This window comes from Chanodichthys erythropterus, chromosome 20, assembly GCF_024489055.1.
Source record: "Chanodichthys erythropterus isolate Z2021 chromosome 20, ASM2448905v1, whole genome shotgun sequence".
NCBI classification, from domain to species: Eukaryota; Metazoa; Chordata; class Actinopteri; order Cypriniformes; family Xenocyprididae; genus Chanodichthys; species Chanodichthys erythropterus.
In genome coordinates, this window is record NC_090240.1 from 15,618,786 (window position 1) to 15,643,635 (window position 24,850).

The 24,850-nt window shown below is 40.7% G+C and overlaps 2 protein-coding genes across 7 annotated transcripts in view; one reads left to right on the forward strand and one right to left on the reverse strand.

The window, feature by feature from the left end:
• Positions 1–2,187, forward strand: part of foxp1a (forkhead box P1a) — a 52,087-nt gene extending 49,900 nt beyond the window's left edge. The window contains exon 17 of one of the 5 annotated variants that reach the window (XM_067372042.1): positions 199–2,182. In XM_067372042.1, coding sequence (XP_067228143.1) covers positions 199–358 — 160 coding nt within the window. In that variant the 3' untranslated portion in view covers positions 359–2,182. Of the gene's footprint in view, positions 1–198 lie in introns of all 5 variants that reach the window. The other 4 variants (XM_067372041.1, XM_067372043.1, XM_067372044.1 and 1 more) reach the window with 4 other exon arrangements.
• Positions 2,188–3,889: 1,702 nt separating this feature from the next.
• The window catches only part of tns2a (tensin 2a), a 70,790-nt gene continuing 49,829 nt past the window's right edge, over positions 3,890–24,850 (reverse strand). Inside the window, exons 7-28 of one of the 2 annotated variants that reach the window (XM_067372040.1) lie at positions 22,727–22,910; positions 22,581–22,631; positions 22,383–22,505; positions 21,721–21,785; positions 20,494–20,577; positions 19,622–19,734; positions 19,367–19,427; positions 17,753–17,828; positions 17,494–17,623; positions 16,911–16,976; positions 16,623–16,739; positions 14,676–16,121; positions 14,337–14,496; positions 13,220–14,211; positions 12,406–12,537; positions 9,970–10,065; positions 8,924–9,001; positions 8,449–8,526; positions 8,202–8,370; positions 7,998–8,066; positions 4,790–4,819; positions 3,890–4,579 (exon numbers count right to left, since the gene is read on the reverse strand). In XM_067372040.1, coding sequence (XP_067228141.1) covers positions 4,438–4,579; positions 4,790–4,819; positions 7,998–8,066; positions 8,202–8,370; positions 8,449–8,526; positions 8,924–9,001; positions 9,970–10,065; positions 12,406–12,537; positions 13,220–14,211; positions 14,337–14,496; positions 14,676–16,121; positions 16,623–16,739; positions 16,911–16,976; positions 17,494–17,623; positions 17,753–17,828; positions 19,367–19,427; positions 19,622–19,734; positions 20,494–20,577; positions 21,721–21,785; positions 22,383–22,505; positions 22,581–22,631; positions 22,727–22,910 — 4,462 coding nt within the window. In that variant the 3' untranslated portion in view covers positions 3,890–4,437. Of the gene's footprint in view, positions 4,580–4,789; positions 4,820–7,997; positions 8,067–8,201; positions 8,371–8,448; positions 8,527–8,923; positions 9,002–9,969; positions 10,069–12,405; positions 12,538–13,219; positions 14,212–14,336; positions 14,497–14,675; positions 16,122–16,622; positions 16,740–16,910; positions 16,977–17,493; positions 17,624–17,752; positions 17,829–19,366; positions 19,428–19,621; positions 19,735–20,493; positions 20,578–21,720; positions 21,786–22,382; positions 22,506–22,580; positions 22,632–22,726; positions 22,911–24,850 lie in introns of both variants that reach the window. The other variant, XM_067372039.1, reaches the window with a different exon arrangement.

The window sequence follows — 24,850 nt, forward strand, 5'->3', positions numbered from 1 at the left end:
CTACATGTAAAGTTACATCTGTAAAAGCATATTAGGGGCACTTGAATATATTTTCTTCTTTAAAAAAACTTGATGTATAGAAATGTGAAAAGGGTTCATTCGTATAGATGCCCTGTTTTGAGAACTATGCTTTCAGTGACACTTTCACTCATGCTGAAGTGGAAGATCCTGGTTCACGTGAGCTGTCTGTGTTCACAGGCATCAGTCTCAAATTAAGGAGGAGCAGATGGAGGCTGAGGACTACAATAGCTCCATGTCTCCAGAGACAGAAGACCAGCACAGTCCAGACACCAACCACAACCCGGAGTACACTGAAGAGCCGGGATTCTCCTCATCACCTCACGCATTCCACTGCTGAGATCCCCTTCTTGATATCTGTCCAGTGCACCATCAGACTCCTGACTCAGAAAAGTTCCAGCTGCAACTTTTCCTTTTGGGAACAACCCTTTATTTATTGTTTCGATATACCTGTTTCTGTTGTATGCAATGGTTTGACCTCACTGGTACTAAAGGGCTCCTCTGAAAGCTGACGGGCGACCTTTTCAGACACAGAGGACAAAGAGGGCGCTGTAGGCTACACGTCATCTTTGGTTTGTATGTTAAACACTACGGCACCTGAACTGAATCAAACGCTTATCTTAAAGGGAAGACGGTTTCCCTGTCAACTGAGGAAAATTCACACCTATGAGTTTTTAAGCTGAGTTATTTAGCTTTCCACACAATCTGTTCACCGCAGCTGTGAATGCTGAATGAAAAGCTCTTTATTGTAAATGCAAGTTTGAATCACCTCTGCCTCAATACTGTAGGGTAAATCGCCATCTGGGCCGTCGCTTAAGTTCACAACCTTTTTATGGGTGGCCCAGGCTGTAACATAGGGGACCTGACGACGGCCCTGGTTGCCATGACGGTAACGTGTGGCCTTAAATTTCGGGCTGCTTATTGGTAGAATGGAAAATGAAATTGTGAATGTCTATCTTTTTTACCTCTTGTTTTTTCAAGATAAAAACAAAACCAAAGGGGAACATTTTATAACCAGCACTTGATGATGAATGTTTTTAAATTGTAGTTTTTGATTTGTTTTTCACTTAGCGTGTACAGAAGGTTACTGTATTTCCATTATCCAGAACATTCATTCACAACAGTCCCAATTATTCACTTCCTAGTAAAGCTGAACCAAACATTTCCTTTCCGTATTTGAGTAGAGCAACATTTTTTTTGTTGTCGTTGTAGAAAGAATCAAGTTACCAAAGATTGTGAAATATTTTGTTTTAATGTTGTGTACCGTTTACATTGTCCCTTTTGATATGGCCAAGACTAAGTCGTCTTCACTCGAGTGGATTAGACGAGTATAGGATGCATTTAATGTCGCACTCGTGACATTTGAGCAGTTTGTAAACTGTAATCATTTGATTTGACAACTAGTAGTTGTACCACAGAGAAAAAGAGCTGTTGACAAGGAAATAATGCATAATTGTTGACTGAATAACTTGTTACACATGTCCAAAAGAAATAGATGACATCTGTTTCAAAGCAACTATTTCAGTTTGTTCAATACTTCTGAATAAATGGCCTTATGATTAATAAATTCTTGTATAAAAAAATGTGGTTTCAGGTTTTTTTATACAAGGTTTTTTATACAATGCTTGGGTAGGTGGTACTTGTCAAAGTAACATCCACATGGATTGCAGGACCCAAGGTTTCCCAGCAGAACATTGCCCAGAGCATCACACTGCCTCTGCTGGCTTGCCTTCTTCCCATAGTGCATCCTGGTGCCATGTGTTCCCCAGGTAAGAGACACACACACACCCGGCCTCCATGACCCGGTCTCCACTTCACCACTGTTCCTTCCTTGGAGCACTTTTGATAGATACTGACCACTGCAGACCGGGAACACCCACAAGAGCTGCAGTTTTGGAGATGTTCTGACCCAGTCGTCTAGCCATCACAATTTGGTCCTTGTCAAACTCGCGACAAAATGTTCACTTGCTGCCTAATATATCCACCCACTAACAGGTGCCGTGATGAAGAGATAATCAGTGTCACCTGATTATCACTTTGTGATTTTGTGTATTGTATTAATGCAATGGAAAATATGCTGAAATGTTAAAAAAAAAAAAAAATACACTTTTGATGATCTGTTGTGATATTAGTACTAAGAGTTTTAAAAATGTACCAATTGCTTGTGAAAATTGCACCAAAGCAATTAAAAAAAACTGACAAACTTTAATAAGCCTTTAAATCACTCACAAATCTTATGACCGTTTCAACAATCTATATTTAGTTTTAGCAAAATATTAGTTGTTTTTAATGCCTTTCGCAAGACACTGCACCATTTCATCTTCAGAAAGATCTTTCTTCCTTCCCATATTCACGAGAACTCTGACTTGCCTGTCTGAGATTGATATCTGAAAAGATAAACAAGTAATATTACATGATGATGGTAATAGTGCATTAGAATAGAAATAATTCACTTCATGAATTCAGATTTGGTACCATGACTTTACATTTATAATAATTTTCACTTGTGCATACACTGAAAAAAATAGCATAAGATAATTAAAAAAATCCTTTTCTTATCAAAATCCTTCCATGTAGTCTTTTTTTAACTTTCCAAGTCAGCTGCATGTGTGAAAATATATTACTACATACAAAGATCCATAAGAAAATACAGAAGACAATATATTAAAGTTGTCATAGACGTGTCTTACTATGTCAAAAACAGCAATAACTCGTTGATACAGGCAAGTAAAATAAATGGCACAGCTTAAAGTAATTGAATGAATACATGGCCACACGTCTTTGGTTACAAACAGCTTCTGGAGATCATGAAATCATTATGCAAAACATGAAATACAGAATGAAGGCAGAAACGTCCACCTGTCCTGTCAGTTTTAAGACTGATTACATTCCAATATAATGTTCTACTACACGATACGTCAGGCACAATGGCTATGGTATAATGACCAGGTCATATACGACGTTTGTGCTTATGTGGATGGTTATGTACCACTGTCTTCTTATTTGATTCTATTTGTGAACAGTGCATAAAATACACAACAAAATGGGACAAAATAAAGTTCCTTCCTACTCTAAAGGCAACCGAATTCTCTCTGGGTAATAATCACATGACCATCAGCCTTCCATTGTGACATCATACTACATGACACATAAATCTTCCATATACTGGAACCCCAGCAGAGCACAACAGCTGCTCAGCATCACGACTACGCCATGTCTGGTCCTCCATCGGTTTCTCCACCTCAAACTCTCTGTAACTTTCCCTGTCGTTCGCAGACACGGGGCCAGATTCAGAAACCATGGCACCTTCTTTCCAGTTGAATGGACAAAAAATGCACTTAAATTTGGCGGATTCATTTAATAAAGGTTTTTGACCATAATTTAGTTTACGTCAAAACACAAAAACAAAAAATGTGATTTTATATATATATATATTATTGCTGTCAAAACTGCATCTAACATAAAAGTTTGTACATATAAATGTGTGTGTCTGTATGTGTATATATATACATACATTTTTATATTGACAAACTTTTGTTACATGCGATTAATCACGGTTAATTGATTTTACAGTATTAGATCAGTGCTGTCAAAACGATTAATCATGATTAATTGTAACTGCATCTAACATAAAAGTTTGTCCATATACTGTATATGTGTGTCTATAATATATATATATACACATATACACACACACACAAATTTTTGTTACACACGATTAATCGTGATTAATCGACTTTAATCGTTTTGACAGCACTGATATAATACTGTAAAGTCGATTAATCACGATTATGTATATTATATATATATATATATATATATATATAGACACACATATACAGTATATGGACAAACTTTTATGTTAGATGCAGTTACAATTAATCATGATTAATCGTTTTGACAGCACTGATATAATACTGTAATCACAATTGTAACTGCATCTAACATTGTACATATATATATGTGTGTGTGTGTGTGTGTATATATATATATATATATATATATATATATATACACACACACATATATCGCAATTAATCGATTTTACAGCGCTTATATATAGATGATTGTCGTACTGCAGAGGCTGTTATCTGTGCAATTCATATGTTTGAGTGCATATATATAACATTTATTTTATTCATGGGTCAATGCTGTGCCTAAAATGTACAAATTTTAAAAAAATCTTGGTGACAAAATCATTTACAATCCCACAAACACCAAAAAAGCTCTAAAAATGCAAAACCACAACAGGCTTTAGTTTGGTTACATTCTGTATATTTTGGATTTAATGTGTTTTGGTATCATGTTAGTCGACAGTAAAGCCCTTGTCTTTGCCAAAAAGTTCCTGCAGTCTTCAGTTCTGACAGAAGGTGCAACATTGGAGTCATGTGATGAACGATCCTCCTCGTCCCTGGGGCTCTAGCGTCTCTGCGGCGCCAGCATTACTTTGTTAATGAAGTTGACGATGGCAGTCGCAGGCTGTTCGGGATCCAGCTCTGCGAAAAGATGGCAAACGTTCTCCGACACGCTGCCGGGCTTCTTGGCAACGAAACCAAATACTCTGAGAGAAGGTAGAGAGATACGCATATGAGAGATTGTGGATAAAATATGTCAGTCAGTCTTACAATCCAAACAAGGAGTGAGTGAACGGACAGACTGTGGTAATCTAAGAGTAGAACAGCATGCATATAAGCACATAATCAGTTTCCTATCAGAGGAACACAGAGGAATCAAGCAGTCCAGACGACACATACGTATCATTTAGACTTACTTAGAGGTCGTGCTGTCTGAGTTAGTCCACCTACGGCAGCAAGAGGGAGACAGAGACAAGACTGAGGAACAGACTTGCACGCACACAAGGGACGCTGCTCAGCCACACATGAACATGCTCTCAATCTGAGGTCAAAGCACACATGCAAGTTCACCGGTCCTGTTGTACATACTTATCCTGTTCCTGCATTGCTGTGGTGGAAACAAACTTGCGCTGCATTTGAATTCCGTTCTGACACATTTCCGATTGCAATGATACGTGAAATCAAGCTAGAAGTATTTGCATTCGTATACTTGTGTAAAGTATGTAGGCCGCGGTTGTAACGCACACACACACACACACACACTGCTTTCATTTCTACATATGGTCAAATCATATTTTGTACATTATCAAATCTAACTGATGTTGTTTTAAAATTTGCCCCTTTTTTTTTTTTTTGGTGGGTAACCCAAAAGACAAAACGCTGATTTCTGTAACATCTGGTTTAATGTTACCGCCTCAAATTCTTTAGACGCAAAACTGGTTGCTGACTGCCATGAGAGAGCGCTTACAAAATAAAAATCACAGAGCCCAAACTATTTACAGGGTTCAAAGTGATGGTTTAAGAAAAGACGAGTGTTTTGTCTGCACAGGGTGGGTTTACATTTAATGAGCCCCAAAGCTTGTGTTTTACATACAACCGAAAATATAAACACATAAATGATTTAAAAACAAACAAAAAAACATTTACGTACACACAGACAGAGCAGCCCATAGAGATTCATGCACTACCTGATTAGATTTCTGTGTAATACTAGTTCTAGGCAAGCAACTATTAAACTAAACAAAACAAAAACAAAACATTAAAGAAAAAAGCAAAAGAAAAAAATCCTCCTATATACAAAACAAAAAACATTTAAAATGTTTTTTTTTATTTCTATATCCACATTTTTCCTTTCAATGATTACAGTAACCTCAAAGTGTCCCCATTATGCTTTTTCTAACATTACCTTTCATATAGTGTGTCATATATGTAGCTGCTTGTGAATGTAAAAGGTCTGCAAAGTGCACAACAAATACACAGTTCTGTCATGAAACTCTAGATGGCGCAGTCTGAGGGCAAAAATACATTAATACACCAAATACAGTAACATTGTCATATCCATTACCATGCTAAAAATCTTCTGAAAGTTGTCATGATAGAAATAAAGTTATTGCCTCCTAAAAGAAAGACTCGATTCTGAACTGCCTGAAACAAGTCAGCAATTCCAGTCCTGTCACATACCTTTATAACAATGTAAAAAAACATATGGTCTTCATTGGCTGCCCACAACATCAATTTTGACCCTCAAACACTGTAGTTGTAGCTGAGGCTTGAAAGAGTTTGGTTCATGTTGTCAACATGCTGAGAAGACGCTGTTTTCAGCGCTGCAAAAGCTGATCCACTTTGCATGCATAACCAAATGAGGAATTGATATGGCAAAAACGGCACAATCATTACTGTTCGTATCACAGTGTATCAAGTGCTGAGTAAACTGATGCAGCTGAAATTCAGATATGGTAACGGGCGTTTCAATTTCGATGAGCGCTGTGAGCAGCAGATTGGGTCATCTGACCAATCAGAGCAGAGTAGGCTCTCGGAAAGGAGGGGTTTAGAGAGACTGAATCTACAAGCAAACCATTTTCAGACTTTGAAAAAATTAGGTGATGTTGCAATGTATATTATGAGAAAATTAAAGTGTTTTTTGACCTTTACTGCATGTAGAGCTACTGTAGAAGACCTCCAAAACAAAACTAGGAACCTTTAAAATAGCATAACAGGGGCACTTTAATGGTTTGTAATTGCTTTGGATGTGGAATGCACTGCAAAGTTGGCATATTGTTGTTTCTCATACAAGAGGTTTTATATGTAAGCCCGGACAAAAAAGGGTCGCTGTTTGGATTTTAATAGGTAACAGTTTAAACTCTGGTCAATCTTGACATTGTCATTCTGGAATATGGCCATGATACATCTTAATACATGGTTGTTTAAGAAATTAAAAACTACACACTCCATCTTTAAGGGTTAAAAGGACTGTTACCAAACATATAACATGATAGAAACATAATAATCACTGTAATAATGATCCATTCATAGATTCTTAAAGTTTTCAAAAGATGTAATATAAGTCTAAGGTGTCTCCTGAATGTGTCTGTGAAGTTTCAGCTCAAAATACCCCATAGCTTTTTTTTTTATTAATTTTTTTAACTGCCTATTTTGGGGCATCATTATAAACACACTGATTTATGCAGTGCTGCCCCTTTAAATCTCGTGCTCCCCGCCCCCCGAGCTTGTGCTTGCCTTAAACAGCATAAACACAGTTCACACAGCTAATATAATCCTCAAAATCGATCTTTACAAAGTGTTCATCATGCATACATCGATTCCTGTGACTATAGTATTTATTTGGATGTTTACATTTGATTCTGAATGAGTTTGATAGTGCTCCGTGGCTAAAGCTAACATTACACACTGTTGGAGAGATTTATAAAGAATGAAGTTGTGTTTATGCATTATACAGACTGCAAGTGTTTAAAAATGAAAATAGCGACGACTCTTGTCTCTGTGAATACAGTAAGAAACGATGGTAACTTTAACCACATTTAACAGTACATTAGCAACATGCTAATGAAACATTTAGAAAGACAGTTTACAAATATCACTAAAAATATCATGGATCATGTTAGTTATTATTGCTCCATCTGCCATTTTTCGCTTTTGTTCTTGCTTGCTTACCTAGTCTGATGATTCAGCTGTGCACAGATCCAGACGTTAATACTGGCTGCCCTTGTGTAATGCCTTGAGCATGGGCTGGCATATGCAAATATTGGGGTTGTACATATTAATGACGTATATTACGTAACAGTCGGTGTTATGTTGAGATTCGCCTGTTCTTCGGAGGTCTTTTAAACAAATGAGATTTATATAAGAAGGAGGAAACAATGGAGTTTGAGACTCACTGTATGTCATTTCCATGAACTGAACTCTTGTTATTTAACTATGCCGAGATAAATTCAATTTTTGAATCTAGGGCACCTTTTAAGTATTTGCCTATTAAAATCCAAACAGTGACTTTTTTTTTTGGCCGGGCAGTGAATATACTGTATGAGAAAGAAATAAAAAATAATGTTTGGGAAAACGTAGAGTAGATATAAACCACCCCTAGCATTTCTGCCACTACAATCTCACCTCCTGTCTTGTGGGTCCACACTGCTGTAAGTCACGCTGTTGATGGGATAATGTCTCCTGAAGAACACCCTGAAAACCCAAACCTCTCACAGTCAACTCTGTGTGACAGTAACAACCTGTCCTCACATTTATATTACTCAAAAAAAAACTGAAAAACGATATGGTTATACTTTCAAAAGCAAAAAGAGGGATGAGTGGGCATACCTGCGCTGACTGTCTGTCAGTGTGATGCCCTGGGCTGACACCTTAAAGTGGACCACCGTCGCAGAGGGCCGAGGGTTGCGTGACATCGTGGCCCCAGTGGCCTTGGCGATAGCCTGGGGTCCCGTGAGAGACTCGGTCTCCACTGAGTTCAGGTACAGCACATTACAGGCTGAGGAGAGACGTCAGAGGTTATAGATGTTACAGAGAGAAGATGAACATGAGGACAGATGCGCTGGTTCACACTCACCTGCTCCCTGTTTCAGAAGGTCTGCAGCTGTACTCATGTTACTGGCTGGCTGAACCTCCAGAACTTCACCTATTGGGTCTGAGAGTGCGACATAATGATTCATAGACCGTCTCTGAGATTCAAACACAGATGCTTAAATACACGTCTTCTGGTCATACAGTTTGTTAACACTACTGTTCAAAAGTTTTATTTATTTATTTTTATGAAAAATGTCTCTAATGCTCACCAAGGCTGCCTTTATTTGAAAGGCAGTAATGTTGTGAAAAATTATTACAATTTAAAATAAAAACCCGAATGGTTTACCGTTTTGTAGTTTTAAGAAAAATCTTTCTCTGGCTTTTTGTGATTTGAAGCATTCATTTCATGCCTTACAATTCTTCACAAACTCTAACTTGACATTGAGTGCATGTTATGAATGTGCTTTCATCATAGTGATATCTCAGCGTGGCGTGTTGATGTGTGCTGTGGTGTTTACCTTTCTCTGGGATGCGGAGGGCACAGGGCAGAGAGATAGGTGTAATGGAATGCTGATACACCAGTGCTGAAAGACTCCCTACCAATGACAAAACACACACACAGGACCTCAATACTTCACTTTCATAACACTTCAACATTATTTACCTTAAAAACTGATGTGCCAGATTGCAAAAGCACCAAAATGAAGCCAGACAGCAACTAATCACAGGCATAAAAGTACTTCCTGGCTTTCTAATACAGAAAAACATCAAAGATGTGAGCTTCATCTCAACCTCTAAAACTCATGACAGTTCAGAACGCTGCTTCATAAAGAGCGAATGTACAATTTGGTACATTCAGTGTTCTATAGCGATATCGTATAGAGATTTGACAGTACTGCTGTCTGAATACCTTGCATGCATGGAGCGAACTGATGCTGCACTCAAGTCATTTTCACACTAACCTGAGCTCAACTTTCACAAAACTTTATTCAACCTGGCTAAATCCACATTTGTACACACAGTCAAACTTAGTCAAATTAGATATCATTTTTAATATTTTTTTACTAGTAGATCTAGGATATTTATTTATGTAAGCGAGGATAGCAAAATAAAGTAAACTTTGACATATTATACCCCAAAACATTTTATACAGTAAAATTGATATAAATTTGGGACCAAAAATTATTCAGACACTTTGATCTGAACATGTTTTGCTTAAGTGTTATCTGACATAATTAAGTTTATTTTTTTCTGACACAGTTTAACTCTGAGATCTTGTCATATTTCATTACCATTTTTTTAAACTATATAAACTGTAATAATGAATGAAATGTTCAAGGTGTCTGAATAAATGTTGGTTTGACTGTATATTGGTCTTCCAGATCAGATCTAGGACCACAAGAACATTCTGCCTAACATCTTCATAAAGAAAGTCATACAGGTTTGGAACGACATGAGGGTGAGTGAATGACGACAGAATCATTTCTGAGTGAACTATGCCTTTAAGCTCTAATATAAACCAGGACTAAGCTTAATCAGTGTCTGGTGAAGCTGAACTGCTCACCAAAGTAGGGCTCGTTCTGACAGCCCTTGATCTTCACTCCTCGAGGCCCTGTTTCAATCAGGAAGTGTCGAACCAGCTGCTCCAGAGGGTCTCCTCCTACTATCAGACAGGAAATTAGATCTTTAATGCAAGCTATGATGCTATTATTGGTTGTGTACCAAACCATAACAACTTTTCAAAATATTGCATCGATATTGTGATTAATGGATATTTAGATTCACATACATCACTGTTTAAATGCGGAAGTCATACAAAGCATTCCCAAAGCAGTTCCCAATTAAATGTTGCAATTAAATATTTAGTTGAAGACTACCAAAATAAACAGTGTTCTCATTTGCACTTGGTCTGGTTTTAATTATGACAATGAAATACAAATCAATAAAATCTATCATTCTGTCTGTAAAAGATGTTTTCTAAACCTTTCAAAAATAGGCTGTCAAGCTAAAATAATAATAATAATAATAATAATAATACAAAAATTATATATATATATATATATATATATATATACACATATACAAACCCAATTCCAAAAAAGTTGGGACACTGTACAAATTGAATAAAAAAGGAATGCAATAATTTACAAATCTCATAAACTTATATTTTATTCACAATACAATATAGATAACATATCAAATGTTGAAAGTGAGACATTTTGAAATGTCATGCCAAATATTGGCTCATTTTGGATTTCATGAGAGCTACATATTCCAAAAAAGTTGGGACAGGTAGCAATAAGAGGCCGGAAAAGTTAAATGTACATATAAGGAACAGCTGGAGGACCAATTTGCAACTTATTAGGTCAATTGGCAACATGATTGGGTATAAAAAGAGCCTCTCAGAGTGGCAGTGTCTCTCAGAAGTCAAGATGGGCAGAGGATCACCAATTCCCCCAATGCTGCGGCCAAAAATAGTGGAGCAATATCAGAAAGGAGTTTCTCAGAAAAAAACTTGCAAAGAGTTTGAAGTTATCATCATCTACAGTGCATAATATCATCCAAAGATTCAGAGAATCTGGAACAATCTCTGTGCGTAAGGGTCAAGGCTGGAAAACCATACTGGATGCCCATGATCTTCGGACCCTTAGACGGCACTGCATCACATACAGGAATGCTACTGTAATGGAAATCACAACATGGGCTCAGGAATACTTCCAGAAAACATTGTCGGTGAACACAATCCACCGTGCCATTCGCCGTTGCCGAATAAAACTCTATAGGTCAAAAAAGAAGCCATATCTAAACATGATCCAGAAGCGCAGGCATTTTCTCTGGGCCAAGGCTCATTTAAAATGGACTGTGGAAAAGTGGAAAACTGTTCTGTGGTCAGATGAATCAAAATTTGAAGCTTTTTTTGGAAAACTGGGACACCATGTCATCCAGACTAAAGAGGACAAGGACAACCCAAGTTGTTATCAGCGCTCAGTTCAGAAGCCTGCATCTCTGATGGTATGGGGTTGCATGAGTGCATGTGGCATGGGCAGCTTACACATCTGGAAAGGCACCATCAATGCTGAAAGGTATATCCAAGTTCTAGAACAACATATGTTCCCATCCAGATGTCGTCTCTTTCAGGAAAGACCTTGTATTTTCCAACATGACAATGCCAGACCACATACTGCATCAATTACAACATCATGGCTGCGTAGAAGAAGGATCTGGGTACTGAAATGGCCAGCCTGCAGTCCAGATCTTTCACCCATAGAAAACATTTGGCGTATCATAAAGAGGAAGATGCGAAAAAGAAGACCTAAGACAGTTGAGCAACTAGAAGCCTGTATTAGACAAGAATGGGACAACATTCCTATTCCTAAACTTGAGCAACTTGTCTCCTCAGATTTAAAATCAACTTATTTTTCCCTTAAAATGATACATTTTCTCAGTTTAAACATTTGATATGTCATCTATGTTGTATTCTGAATAAAATATTGAAATTTGAAACTTCCACATCATTACATTCTGTTTTTATTCACAATTTGTACAGTGTCCCAACTTTGGAATCAGGTTTGTATATATATATATATATATCTTGACCACTTTTCTAGTTAAAAATTAGTCCCATGACTTTCATTTAATTCATTTTAATTCTACTTACATTTAAATTCGAATTGCACTTCTACTTCCTGTTTTATGTATATTCCTTTATTTGGCATTCTCAGTTCAATTCTGAATGGATCACAACCCTATCATGCAAAGGGTTATCATGTGATTTGTTTTTTTTTTTGAAGACAATCATTGTTTTTGCAATTCCGTTTTTTTGACACTAATGCCGCAGAAATGACACATTTCAGCTTTAGCTCTAAATTTTCATGATGTTTAGCTCTGCTAGAGTACTTCAGGTGCAGTCGTGTGTTTCCTGTGCAGACAGACAGCTTTGGGAGCAACACTGAAGCAAGATAAATGTTTGTGTGAGGAAATGCCTGCAGATGTGGCGTACCTTTGCTGCTATGGTTATTGACGTTGGGGGGTGGGCTGGCAACTTTCAGGGCCAAACCGTAGGCCCCCTGGAAAGAGTTACTGTCTCGGATGAGGAAGGCCCCTGGCTCTCTTTCCTTCAGTGCTGCTATAGCTGTTGAACAGAGACAGGACAGTTTAATGAGACATCGCTGTTTAAAAAAAGGATCCAAGCATATGGAACAACAATCTGTTGCTGCACATGTAAAAACACTACAGCATAACAGTAAACATCACTATTAGTACTACTAATACATAGGGTTATGAAAAGTGCAAGGACCACTAATGAGACATGGCTGCATTTACACAAGCAAAACTGTTTACGCAAAGATTACACACTTACTGAGACTTTGTGATTCAAATCTGATTTGATTCTGATTCATTTGTGTATAGTTTTTGTAATAATATACATTTGAAAGAAATTCTTCCTCAGTTATTGGTCTGCGTGTAATCCTAATGTACCAGATTGGGCGGATCTGGGCCACACTATGTTGCTGTCTGGATTATAAGAGTCATTTATAAGTTAATCAGATAATGCTGGATGCATTATGCGTTTTTGATTCACTAAAATGAACCATAAGTTATAAGCCCACAAAGGCAAATCAAACGAAATAAATCTCTTGCCATTATTTTGCAGTAAACTTCCCTTTAACTCTATGAATTGGGATGTTCAAATTCAGATTAACTGAAAAATCTATATTTTTACCCAACCCTACTCAGCAACTGGTTAAGAAGATACCTCTAAACTGCATATAGTTTCATATAGTTAAATAAAAGGACTACAGTAGTTGTCTCACCTTGCTCTCTGGAGATTCCAGGTTTATACCAAAATCGAGAGCTGTCCTGCACAAATTTTACACTGACACGGCTGCCCATCTCACCATCCACAACTACTTCTCCCTGCCCAGCAGGCATGGTCAGCTCTCCTACTGAAGGTGAGAAGGTAACGTGGTGCTGCCCAGAGGGCTGATGATTCATGGACGCCCTCAGCGTTCCAGATCTCCCGTTGGGCGAGCCTGGCTGCCCGGACGGGCGACGTTTTTCAGGGAGAGGAGGCTGTGGGACAGAAGTAGGAGCTCCTGAGTAGGAGCCTGGTGGAGGAGATGGGGTGCAACAAGCTGGAGAGACGGGGAAGGTAGGAGTGGAATTGGGGCTGCCGTCCATACTGTGCCCTGCAAGAAGTGAGGTTTCAGAGCCCAACATCAGCTTCCTGCCCAGCGTGGCAAATCCAGGTACTGGGGGTTCAGGGGAGGAAGAACTCTCACGGTCACCAGTGGGTGGATGAGGAGACGCAGGGGCAGAAGAAGCAGGTTTAGGGACATCTGGCTCTGGAGATGGTGATACTCCATTGCTCTGCAAGTGAGCTGGGATGGACTCGGTTGAGATGGGGGAGGAGGGACGTGGTGAACGTGCTGGTTTAGCAGTCTCAGTTGACAGTGGTACCATTTCCCCTGTGGGCGGCACTGTAGCAGCAGTAGGTGAGCAGTTTGTCTGTGGTTGGGTGGATTCTGATGGAGTTGTTAAGGGGGCGGAGTTTTCTGCTGAGATTTGTGGGGTGGGAGGTGTTGTAGGCGGGGAATGGGTAGAGGGTTGTTGGGCAGTGGTGGGTGTGGCAGGAAAAGGGTGTATCTCAGCAATCTCTTGACTGGAAGACAGTGTAGGTTGCCGAGACCCTAGACTGGTACTGTTGCACTGTAGGGCAGGTGGGTGTGGCCTGTTGTGGGAGTGGGCCAAGCTGTTTTCACTGTTCACCTCTCTTGAGTCATACTCACGGACACTCAGGCTTGGACTAAAAAAGGAAGAGGAAATCAATAGAGTATTAAAGTCAGAAGATAACATATTCATCTACTGCAGTGGTAGACCGTAGTTCCAACCCTGCTCCAACAGCTACTGATAAATGCAGGAGATTGTTACCTCTCCTGCGTTCGCAAAGGGCTGCTTGTGTGGACTGGTGTTGGAGGTCCTGAAATATCAGAGGGTGTTGAACATGGAGCATGTGGATCTCGATGTGTCCGCCGCAGGGAACCATGGGTTATGTGACTACGCCAGCCTATGCTGTCTGCACCAGGGCAATCTGATAGGGATGGTATACAAACAAATTTTAGCATACAAAGATGAAATTGAATGCAGATGAAGGTTATATACACATTTAAAAGATGACTCAAAACATGTTTGCAAAAGCTTCAAAGTTCAAGGATAGTCCAATATAATGTAATAAAAGACTTTAATTGTTGCTGTCAAGTCAATTCTCACCTGTATTTGTGCCAGAGGGGTACTGCTGAGGATGGGGGTCTGTTGGGTTCTCTGTAAGTCCGCTGGCATGGTGCACTGGGCCAGGGCAGGAGGCAGAAGGAGGTGGAAGAGGAGACGTGGACTCAGACTGGTAACCTGAGGCGTATCCACGGCTCTCTGAGGGTGACGGCTGGTAAGGGGAGCAGGGGCACGTCTGGTGTGGTGTCTGGTACCCACTGGAACTGCTGCTGTATTTGAGATCCAGATGGGAATGAGAGTGTGACCGGGAGGGTTCAGGGTATGCGGGATGGCCTGCAGGGAGGGGATCGAAGTTAAATGCAGGTAATTCATGACCGTGGGGCCCATAGGGGGATACGGCGGTCCTTCTGTGCCAGTATTCTGCCTCTCGTTCTCTCTCCCACTGTAGTTCTGCTTCTCGATCTCTGTCCCAGTGGAGAGACATTTCTCGTCCCCTCCTTAGCCCTGCCTCCCGATCCCATATCTCCGCCCCTCTTGGCATATCAGCCTCTCTGCCCCGTCTTAACCCTGTGTCCCGGTGAAGCTCTGCCTCCCTCTCCCAGTGTATTGCCTCCTCTCTGTCTAAACGGAGGGTGTGGAAATCTTCTCGTCGTAGACAGCAGTCCCGACAGGGGCAGGCGGGCGTCACTAGGCCATCTACCATCATGACATCGTGATAGGGGCCGCTGGGTTTGGGGTGATGTGGATGGTTGTGGTGATGGTATGGAATGTACTCATCTGCCCTGCAGAGCAGTCGGGGAGACAGACTATGAGGATGGGGGCTGATCTCTTGGGATGGATATGGATACAGGTGGCGTGAAGGTCCCTCTGAGCAAGTGCGATGAAGGTAGTGCTGTGGACCTTGTTGCCGGTCCCAGAGCAGGTCTGGAGGCGGCAGGGATTGGTGAGGATGGGCACTGTGGTGTTGGCAAAGCCCTATGACGGATGGCATACCTGAAGAAGGAGTCCCTGTGTGTCCATTACTAGTGGTGGGACGATCAAGGCAATAACCATTTGATAAGTGGTGGAGTCCATCGCATCCAGGCTCGGCACAACGCTGGGATCTGTAGCCCACCCGGCATGAGCATGAACGACCTAACCTCAGTGACCCAGTCCTTTCAGGAGGCAAGGAATCACCGTCATCCAAAATGGCTGTCTCTCGGTCACGATCTCTCCCTCCATCGCCTTCAATACCACCCAGTAGACGCTCAAGATCCTCCCTCTCTTGCTGAGTAGGCGGGGCCGGTCGAGTTGGTTCATCGAGCCGGTCAGGTGGGACAGATGAGTGTCCAGAATCAGTGCTGACAGACAGAAGCTGACTTGGCCTTTCATCAGAGCTCCTTGCAGGGCTCCCATTGGTGGATGGCAGGGAGGTGGAGCCAGCAGCACGGCGCTTTTTAACCTGTGCGTACAGGCTGCCATCTAGAGGTCCACGTGTGTGTGCAATATCTGAAAGAATGTACGGAAGAACACTTTTATATTTCCCTGAAGCCCACTTAAATTATTAATCAAGGTTTTTTTGCAGCAAAAACTCTCATAATTTAGTTTCAGTCCTTCATTTGCCTCCTCTCTCTGAAATTTAGAATTAAACAGGCTGTTTTTGCAACTGTACCTTTAAGGTATGTACGGTACTATTCAAAAGTTTGAGGTCAGTAAGATGTTGTGAAATATGATTACAATTTAAAATAACTGTTTTCTATTTAAATATATTTTAAAATGTCATTTATTCCGGTGATGATGGCAAAGCTGGATTTTCAGCATCATTACTCCAGTCTTTATTTTCGAAGCTTAGCTTCATTAGTGCTCTGGCTAAATGTACTGTATGTCTACATAGTATCAACCTCTTTTATTTTAAAAGAAAAAAGGAAAGTGCTATCTATTATCTACAGTATGTTCACTCTGAAGGATTGAATAAACACCAGTGTGTGGTTGTAAGAACGAATGATTTACCCTCTAGGCTGTCCTGATGTCTCTGATTGAAGTTCTCATAAGAGTCCCAGCGCACCACAGGATCATTCGTGTTATAGTCCACGCTGACAGCTGGATCATTTCTCTGGGTCACTCGCCCTGAATCACACACAAAAGAATGTCTGCATTATCACATGACATGATGGGGCCCTGCTGTTTCAGTTGGAAATACTGTGTGTCAGCTCAGGAAAGAATATTGTGTTTGTCAAAAAATTACATGGTCCCTAAAATGGCAATTAAGCAGTTAGTAAGACTTTATTCTGCCGTTACCTTTGATTTTCTCAGGCCCAGATGAAAATACAAACTCCACTGTGGCATCAGAGGGAAATTTGTCATCTACAGGAAACAGTGGGAATTGAGAATGTTCATCATTACGAAGAAAGAAGACCCTTTCCAGATAATAATATTTGTCATTAATAACGAGATTTGTAAATTCATATTAGTATATAATATCCTCTCCAAACTACACACTACATTAATATGTTTCTGATTATAACAATGATTAATATCCAGGAATTTTCCCAGAGTTTTACGAGCAATTGAAGTTGCCTCCCATGCTCGTATGTAAAACCCATAGAGAATCTATTATCACGTGAAAATCTGTATCTCATCTCAATTACACAGCTGTGGTGCGCAGGTGTTACCCAACGGGAATGAGGGCGATAATTTACAGCACAGCTAAAAGAACACAGACCACCGAAATAAAAAAGCACACCATAAAAAAACAGGCTCAGCTGATATCCCAAGGCCATTTCAGCTCAAGGAGGTCAGAGTTGGACAGACAGCTCTGGTTTTATTGTGAAAATATATGAGTTTGGCATCTGACTCTTGGCTTGTTCCACTAAGAACGTACCTGAACAAGCTTCATCCAGTTCCCCTTTGCCAAACCAGAGCTGAGCTCCATGAATGGTGCATGTATGAAACTGCAGTCGAAACACAGAGTCCCTCTCAGCAGACTGAACCCGTCTGTGATAACACTTCACCTATAGGACAGACAGAAAGAAAGACCATAAAAGTGTCAGAGAGCAAGAGAAGGAGATTAAAGTGATGGAAATGTCTATGGTTTTGACAGTTGTAATATATCAGGATCAGATAAAAACAGCCCCACATACCATGATGTCTCCTTTCAGCAGCAGTGCAGGCTCAATAGTAACAATCAGCCGTCTGCTCCCGGAGCCCTGCAGATCACTGCAAAAAACATAAACATATTTACTCTTTAAACTAGATTTGAAGTAATAAATACTCTCCTTAATGATATTAGTGTGTTGCCATGGTGTTGCTATGCAGATGCGAAGGTGTTTATGGGCAGTTGCACCTTATGTTACTAGTTCATTCTGGGAGGTTGCTAGGTTGCTGCTAGGGTAGTCTGGGTAGTTGCTAGGGTGTTGCTAGTGTATAGTGGATTATTTCCAAGGTTTTACCTTATGTTACTAGTTCATTCTGGGAGGTTCCTAGGTGGTTACTTACAGGCTAAAGTAAAAAGCCTACCCACAAAGTGTTAAAAATAAAAACAAGTTAACACCCTTAACACCCTTTGTGATTTTAGGCTGTTGTCATAGTTTTACTATGCAGTTGCTAAGGTGTTTAAAGTGATTTTAGCTTGTTTTCTGGGTGGTTGTTAGGGTTTTCTGAAAGGTTGCTAGGCCATTCTGGTTGGTTGTTAGATGGTTGCTCACTTGTATAGATTGTTGCCATGGTGTTGCTTTGCAGTTGCTACGGTGTTCTGAGTCATTTAAAATAGTTTTAATGCAGTTGATAAGGTGTTGCTATGGCATTGTGGATGGTTGCTATGGTTTTATGGTTTTAAGACATTCTAGGTGGTTGCTAAGGTGTTGTTAGGTTATTCTGGATGGTGGCTAGGGTGTTGCTAGGGTTTTCTGTGGTTGTTAAGATGTTCTGGAAGGTTGCTAAGGCATTCTGGGTGGTTATTAGATGGTTGCTTGTGTGTTTCCATGGTGTTGCTATGCAGTTGCTAAGGTGTTCTGAGTGGTTTTAAATAGTTTTCATGCAGTTGATAAGGTGTTGCTAGGGCATTGTGGGTGGCTGATAGGGTGTTAGGTTGTTGCTATGGCATTGTGGATGGTTGCTATGGTTTTATGGCTGCTAAGACATTCTAGGTGGTTGCTAAGGTGTTATTAGGTTATTCTGGATGGTGGCTAGGGTGTTGCTAAGGTTTTCTGTGGTTGTTAAGATGTTCTGGAAGGTTGCTAGGGCATTCTGGGTGATTATTAGACGGTTGATTGTGTGTTTCCATGGTGTTGCTATGCAGTTGCTAAGGTGTTCTGAGTGGTTTTAAATTGTTTTCATGCAGTTGATAAGGTGTTGCTAGGGCATTGGGGATGGTTGCTATGGTTTTCTGGGATGTTGCTAGGGCATTCTAGGTAGTTGTTAAGGTGTTGCTAGGGCTTTCTGGGTGGTTGCTTACTAAATTAAAAACAGTCCACCCCAAGGGTCTCTATGATATTCTGGTCTCCAGATATGGCCCTGGGCCTGCCTATAATGCACGTCATGGTGCCTTAAGTCTGATTGCTTAGAAAAGTTGCAGCAAACCTCTCTTTAAGAAACTACAAAATTTAAGGCATCGTGCCAAATTTTAATACATAGGAAGATTAATGATTTGAACAAGCCCCTAAGTATTAAGCAGCAGTAATTATAATATTTGTCCTAGCAAACACCTCTAATTATGCTTTAAATTATGTGAACGTCTCCAATAGATCCTCACTCACTATATGCCAGAAGTGTAGACGAGCTGCATGGACTGATAAATCTTCAGGAAAGGGAAGAAACCTGTCAAGAGAGTGAGGAAAAAGCAAGATATGAAGGAGGATTTGGCAAACTCCCTCTGAGCGTCTCTCCTCCACTGCGAAAGATTAAAACAAACTTGAAATGTGTGTGTGTATGTGAAGGAGGTTTTGTTTAACAAATGAATATACACTCATAGACACATATGACCTCATTGAGCCATGAAAACATTCACTCACCTCCATCTTCCTGGAAGTTGGGGATGGTAGGAATGAGGACCTGATGGAGGAAGAGAGGACTGCTGTTCATTTTGATGGCCCCTGAGAGCAGCCCTCCAAAGTAATAGATATACCTGCAGAAAGAGACATCAATGTTAAAGGTGGGGTCTAATGCTATTTCATGCATTCTGACTTATTTACACTGTTAAAGAGTTGGATTCTCATGCTAAACATGGCCAAAGTTTCAAAACCTGAGTTGGACGTATAACGGAGTATTTCTGTGCCAAAAATACTCTTCCGATTCCTCACAAACGTATCCTTTTTTTCTTTATTATGTAATAAAGTGCGGAATTCCTTGTACGGGCACTTCTCCCGGAAAGCGCACACACATCGACCAGAGCACGGCCATCAACACGCTTCATTCAGGTTACGGAAGTCGGCGTAAATTCATAAATTCATTATTCATCATTCACTATACACTATATTCATTATAGTGATTCAAAAGTTATCCAGGGATAATGTGATGGTGTATTGTGTGTGTTTAAATACATTTGTTTAGCTGGCCATTGATAGCTTGCAGACGATCTCTACGCAAAAGCTGCGCGTACTCGTGACTCTTTAGCTCCGCTCACACGGCACGCCTCCAGGTGCTCGGCTGTTTTCGGAAAGACTCGATACAGCGTATGTATCTTTTATAAATATGATAAAACTAAAGACTTTTCAGAGATATGAAGGATGCACTACTACTCTATAGGTACTCAAGATTAACATGAGATTGGCAGAAACTGTGTGTGATACCCCCTCTTTAACAATTAAAAAAAAAGAATGTGAAGAGCAACAGTCAATAATAGTCAACAAAGAATTAACAAAGACAAAAAACAGGGAAGATGTACCTGTTCTGAGAGGGTTGGAGAGAAGACGACACTTTATCTTCACAAAACTTCCTCATGGCCAATGTGCTGAGGGCCTGATCTGCCCTGTGTGCACAAATGTAATTGCAGACATAAGAGAAAGAACACATCAAAGACACAGACAACAAAAATTCTAAATTTTGTCACCTATTTAAGCTACTTGATATGACCTAAAGGCCAGACAGACGCCAATAGACGGCAACAGGCACAGGGTTCATGGGGTTTTGTCAGATAAAAGTTGAGAAGCGACTTACATAATTCAGGCATGAAACTCTAGACGTCACAGGCTGATAGGTCTTTAACTCATTTGGTAGCAATCACATAATTATCTACATAGCACAGCTGATTAGTTGTTTTTGCATCAGCAGCCAATGAGCTGCGGCTCAACATTCAAACAAGTAGATGCAGTGTTTGCCTTTAGCAGTCTGCAGCACGGTTTTCAGAAACCCTCCTCCCTCCCCAGCTCCACCTGTATAGATCTGCTATGATGGTTAATTCATGTATGTTACATGTGGAGCAGCAGCATGTCTTACATGCTTACAGCAATGTCTGTGAATGGACTGGCAGTAACAAGTCTCAGTACTCGCTCTGCAGCATCAGCAGCAGCAGCGTAGCAGATCTATTCTGCCAAGACCAAATACATTAACATAGGCATATCCATTACCGTGCCAAACTATTACCATACCAATCTCCCGAGAGTTGTCATGACACAAATACTGTAATCTGGTGACTGTTGGCATTGGCCTGCATCTGTCGGTGTGGTGTGAATTGGCCTTAAAAGCCACAGAACTCTCATTTTGATTCACTGGCTATTCAAATTAAAATCAGACCCCCATATAGACTAAAATATTTGTCCGGTATTTCTGCTGTAATTACGTATGACAAAGCTCCTTGTTTTCAAACTTTTTTATTAACAAAAACTGGGAGATATATTAAATTTACCAACCACAATACATGTCATATTACAAAAGTTTCAAGAACTGTATGTCCTTCAATAAAAACAGCAGGGGGGAAAATGGGGGGCGGGGGTTGGGGGGTGATTAAAAAGGAAATATGATTGCAGTTTAATTTTTTTTAGCATTTTAATTCAGTTAGATTATTTTAATATATAACAAATAAATAAATTGCATCATTTTATTGGAAGTTTGCAGTGGGCTCCAGTCCCCTGGTTAAGAACCACTGATCTAAATGTAGAACGGATGAACTTACCCTGCTGATATCTTGCTGTAATGCATGTAGGCAGCAATGATAACACCTGTCTTTCCTTTGTTGCCCTGAAAAACAATTAATACTAATCAACACAACTGCTACAGATAGGATTTACACTTAAATATGTTCCAAATAATGAAGACAATCAGAGAATCAGGTTTTGAACACTCTTGTACAGTCGGGTACAAAAGTCCGACACCACTATTGAAAAGACAAACAATTGGAGTTAAAGCTGATTTGAAAATTGAACGTGAATTTCAGAATGTCTTTTGGGATGTTCTCTTTTTGCTTTAAAGACAGCAAGTTTGTGTAAATCCTGATGGTGACGATCCAAAGAGCAACTTGAGCTTCAATGGAAGAAAAACATCTGACCATCTGTACATTTTGTTAATTTAAAATTTTAGGAGATTTTCAATGTGGTCTCAAACTTTTGAGTATCCAAAATTTGATATATATCACTGCTTTCTCGTCTCTAAATCTTTGTTGTTTAACAATCTCACACAAACTAAAAGCATGTCAAAGCAGACATCCTCTGAGGTCTGGCTTCATGTTATCATCTGTGGTGACTCTCTACAGGGTGGTCCTTAAGGGTCATGTCAGCACCCTCTGTCAATGCCTGTGACCCTGACATGAACTGTCCAAAGATTACTATGACCTCTGACCTTACAGTGCAGAACGACCACATGCTGAGGGTCAGAGTTCAGCCAGTTCTCCATGGCTTTGCACATGGCACAGATCTTATCCAGCGGAGGAGCGTGCATGTCTGGCCAACCAAAGTCATGAACCTGAGAGAGAGAGAAAGTTCAACCACAAAGCAACTAGTGATAGAAGCACATAAAATCATAAAAACTGAGACTTACCTTTGGGTTTAAGCGGCTGATGTCATGCCTTCGCTCAGACAGATTGAATAACTGTTGGATAAAAATGGACCGGAACAATGAAAATGCCTTTAACACAAGCTTCCCTCAGATGCAGACATACAGTAAATACACACTGAGTCACCTACCAGAAACTTGTCCTGGTGTTTGGACTTGAGCATGGCTGCCACCTCCCTGAGGTTGAGGCGGTACCGCTGTTCTTCCAGCAGAGGAGGAAAGAAGACAGAGATGATCCTCTCCGTGATGTATGTGAGGTCAAAATCATAGTTCCTCTCCATCACTCTGTCCATCACCCGATCCACACTGAAGCTCCTGAGAGGGAAGGGAAAACCTGATCACACCAGCTTAAAGATCCTGGGACATTAACTGAAAAGCTAACAGACATGAACTAAAAGCCACAAAATGATGACCAAGATGATGTACTAGCACCAAGGTCTACCAAGTTTAAACCATGTCTACCCACTTTTAGCCCAAACAATTAACCATCTAGACTTGTTTGGATCAGCTAGAGAAAAAAAGCTATTTTCCAGCCAGAAGGGATGGCTGGGAAATCCATCCATCAACCAACCAACCAACCAACCAACCTACCCATCCATCAATCCATCCATCCATCCATCCATCCATCCATCCATCCATCCATCCATCCATCCATCCATCCATCCACCAACCAGCATACCTACCTACCTATCCATCCATCCATCCATCCATCCATCCATCCATCCATCCATCCATCAACCAGAATACCTAACTACCATCCTTCCATCCATCAATCCATCCACCAACCAGCATACCTACCTACCCTTCCATCCATCCATCCATCCATCCATCCATCCATCCATCCATCCAACCAATTCATCCATCCATCCATCCATCCATCCAACCAATTCATCCATCCATCCATCCATCCATCCACCAACCAGCCTACCTACCTACCCATCCATCCATCCATCCCTATGAAGAAACACAGCTTCTCCAAAGCAAAACCGCCAAAATCATCATGAAGAACGATGTGACGTCCAGTACATGTTATTTTATTTGATAGCTGGAGTTTGTTCTGAGAGTTGTGTTTGATTGGACACAGCTGAGCTGTCAATGGTGTGCAGCTGAACTAACGACGCACCCTGACACAGATTAGCTCTCTGCTCCTCACCACACTGCGGCCAAAAGGGATTTTTGACTTTTCACATCAAATCCAAAAGGAATAAAACCCTGCTGAGATGAGGTACCTTATCTGAAATGAGTAGAGATTAGTACAAGATGATGTACTAGCACCACTCTACCAAGGTCTACCAAGTTTAAACCATGTCTACCTGCTTTTAGCCCAAGCAATTAACCATCTAGACTTGTTTGGATCAGCTAGAAAAAAAAATATCAGAAGGGATGGCTGGGAAATCCATCTATCCAACCAACCAACCAACCAACCAACCAATCAACCAACCTACCAAACCTACCTACCCATCAATCCATCCATCCATCCACCAACCAACCAGCATACCTACCTACCCATCAATCCATCCACCAACCAGCATACCTACCTACCCATCCATTCATCCATCCATCCATCATACCTAACTACCATCCATCCATCCATCCATCCATCCATCCGCCAGTATACCTACCTACCCTTCCATCCATCCATCCATCCAACCAGCATACCTAACTACATCCATCTATCCATCCATCCATCAACCAGCATACCTAACTACCATCCATCCATCCATCATCCATCCATCCATCCATCCATCCATCCATCCATCCATCCATCCATCATCCATCCATCCATCCATCAACCAGTATACCTACCTATCCATCCATTCATCATCCACCCACCAACCTACCTACCCATCCGTCCATCCATCCATCCATCCATCCATCCATCCATCCATCCATCCATTAATCCATTAATCGATCCATTAATCCATCCATCCATCAACCAGCATACCTAACTACCATCCATCCATACACCAACCAGCCTACCTACCCTTCCATCCATCAATCCATCAACCAACCAAACAACCAACCTACCCATCAATCCATCCATCCATCCACCAACCAGTATAACTACCTATCATCCATCCATTAATCCATCCATCCATCCATCCACCAACCTACCTACCCTTCCATCCATCCATCCATCCATCCATCCATCCATCCATCCATCCATCCATCCATCCATCCATCCATCCATCCATCTATCAACCAACCAACCAACCAACCAACCAACCTACCCATCAATCCATCCATCAATCCAT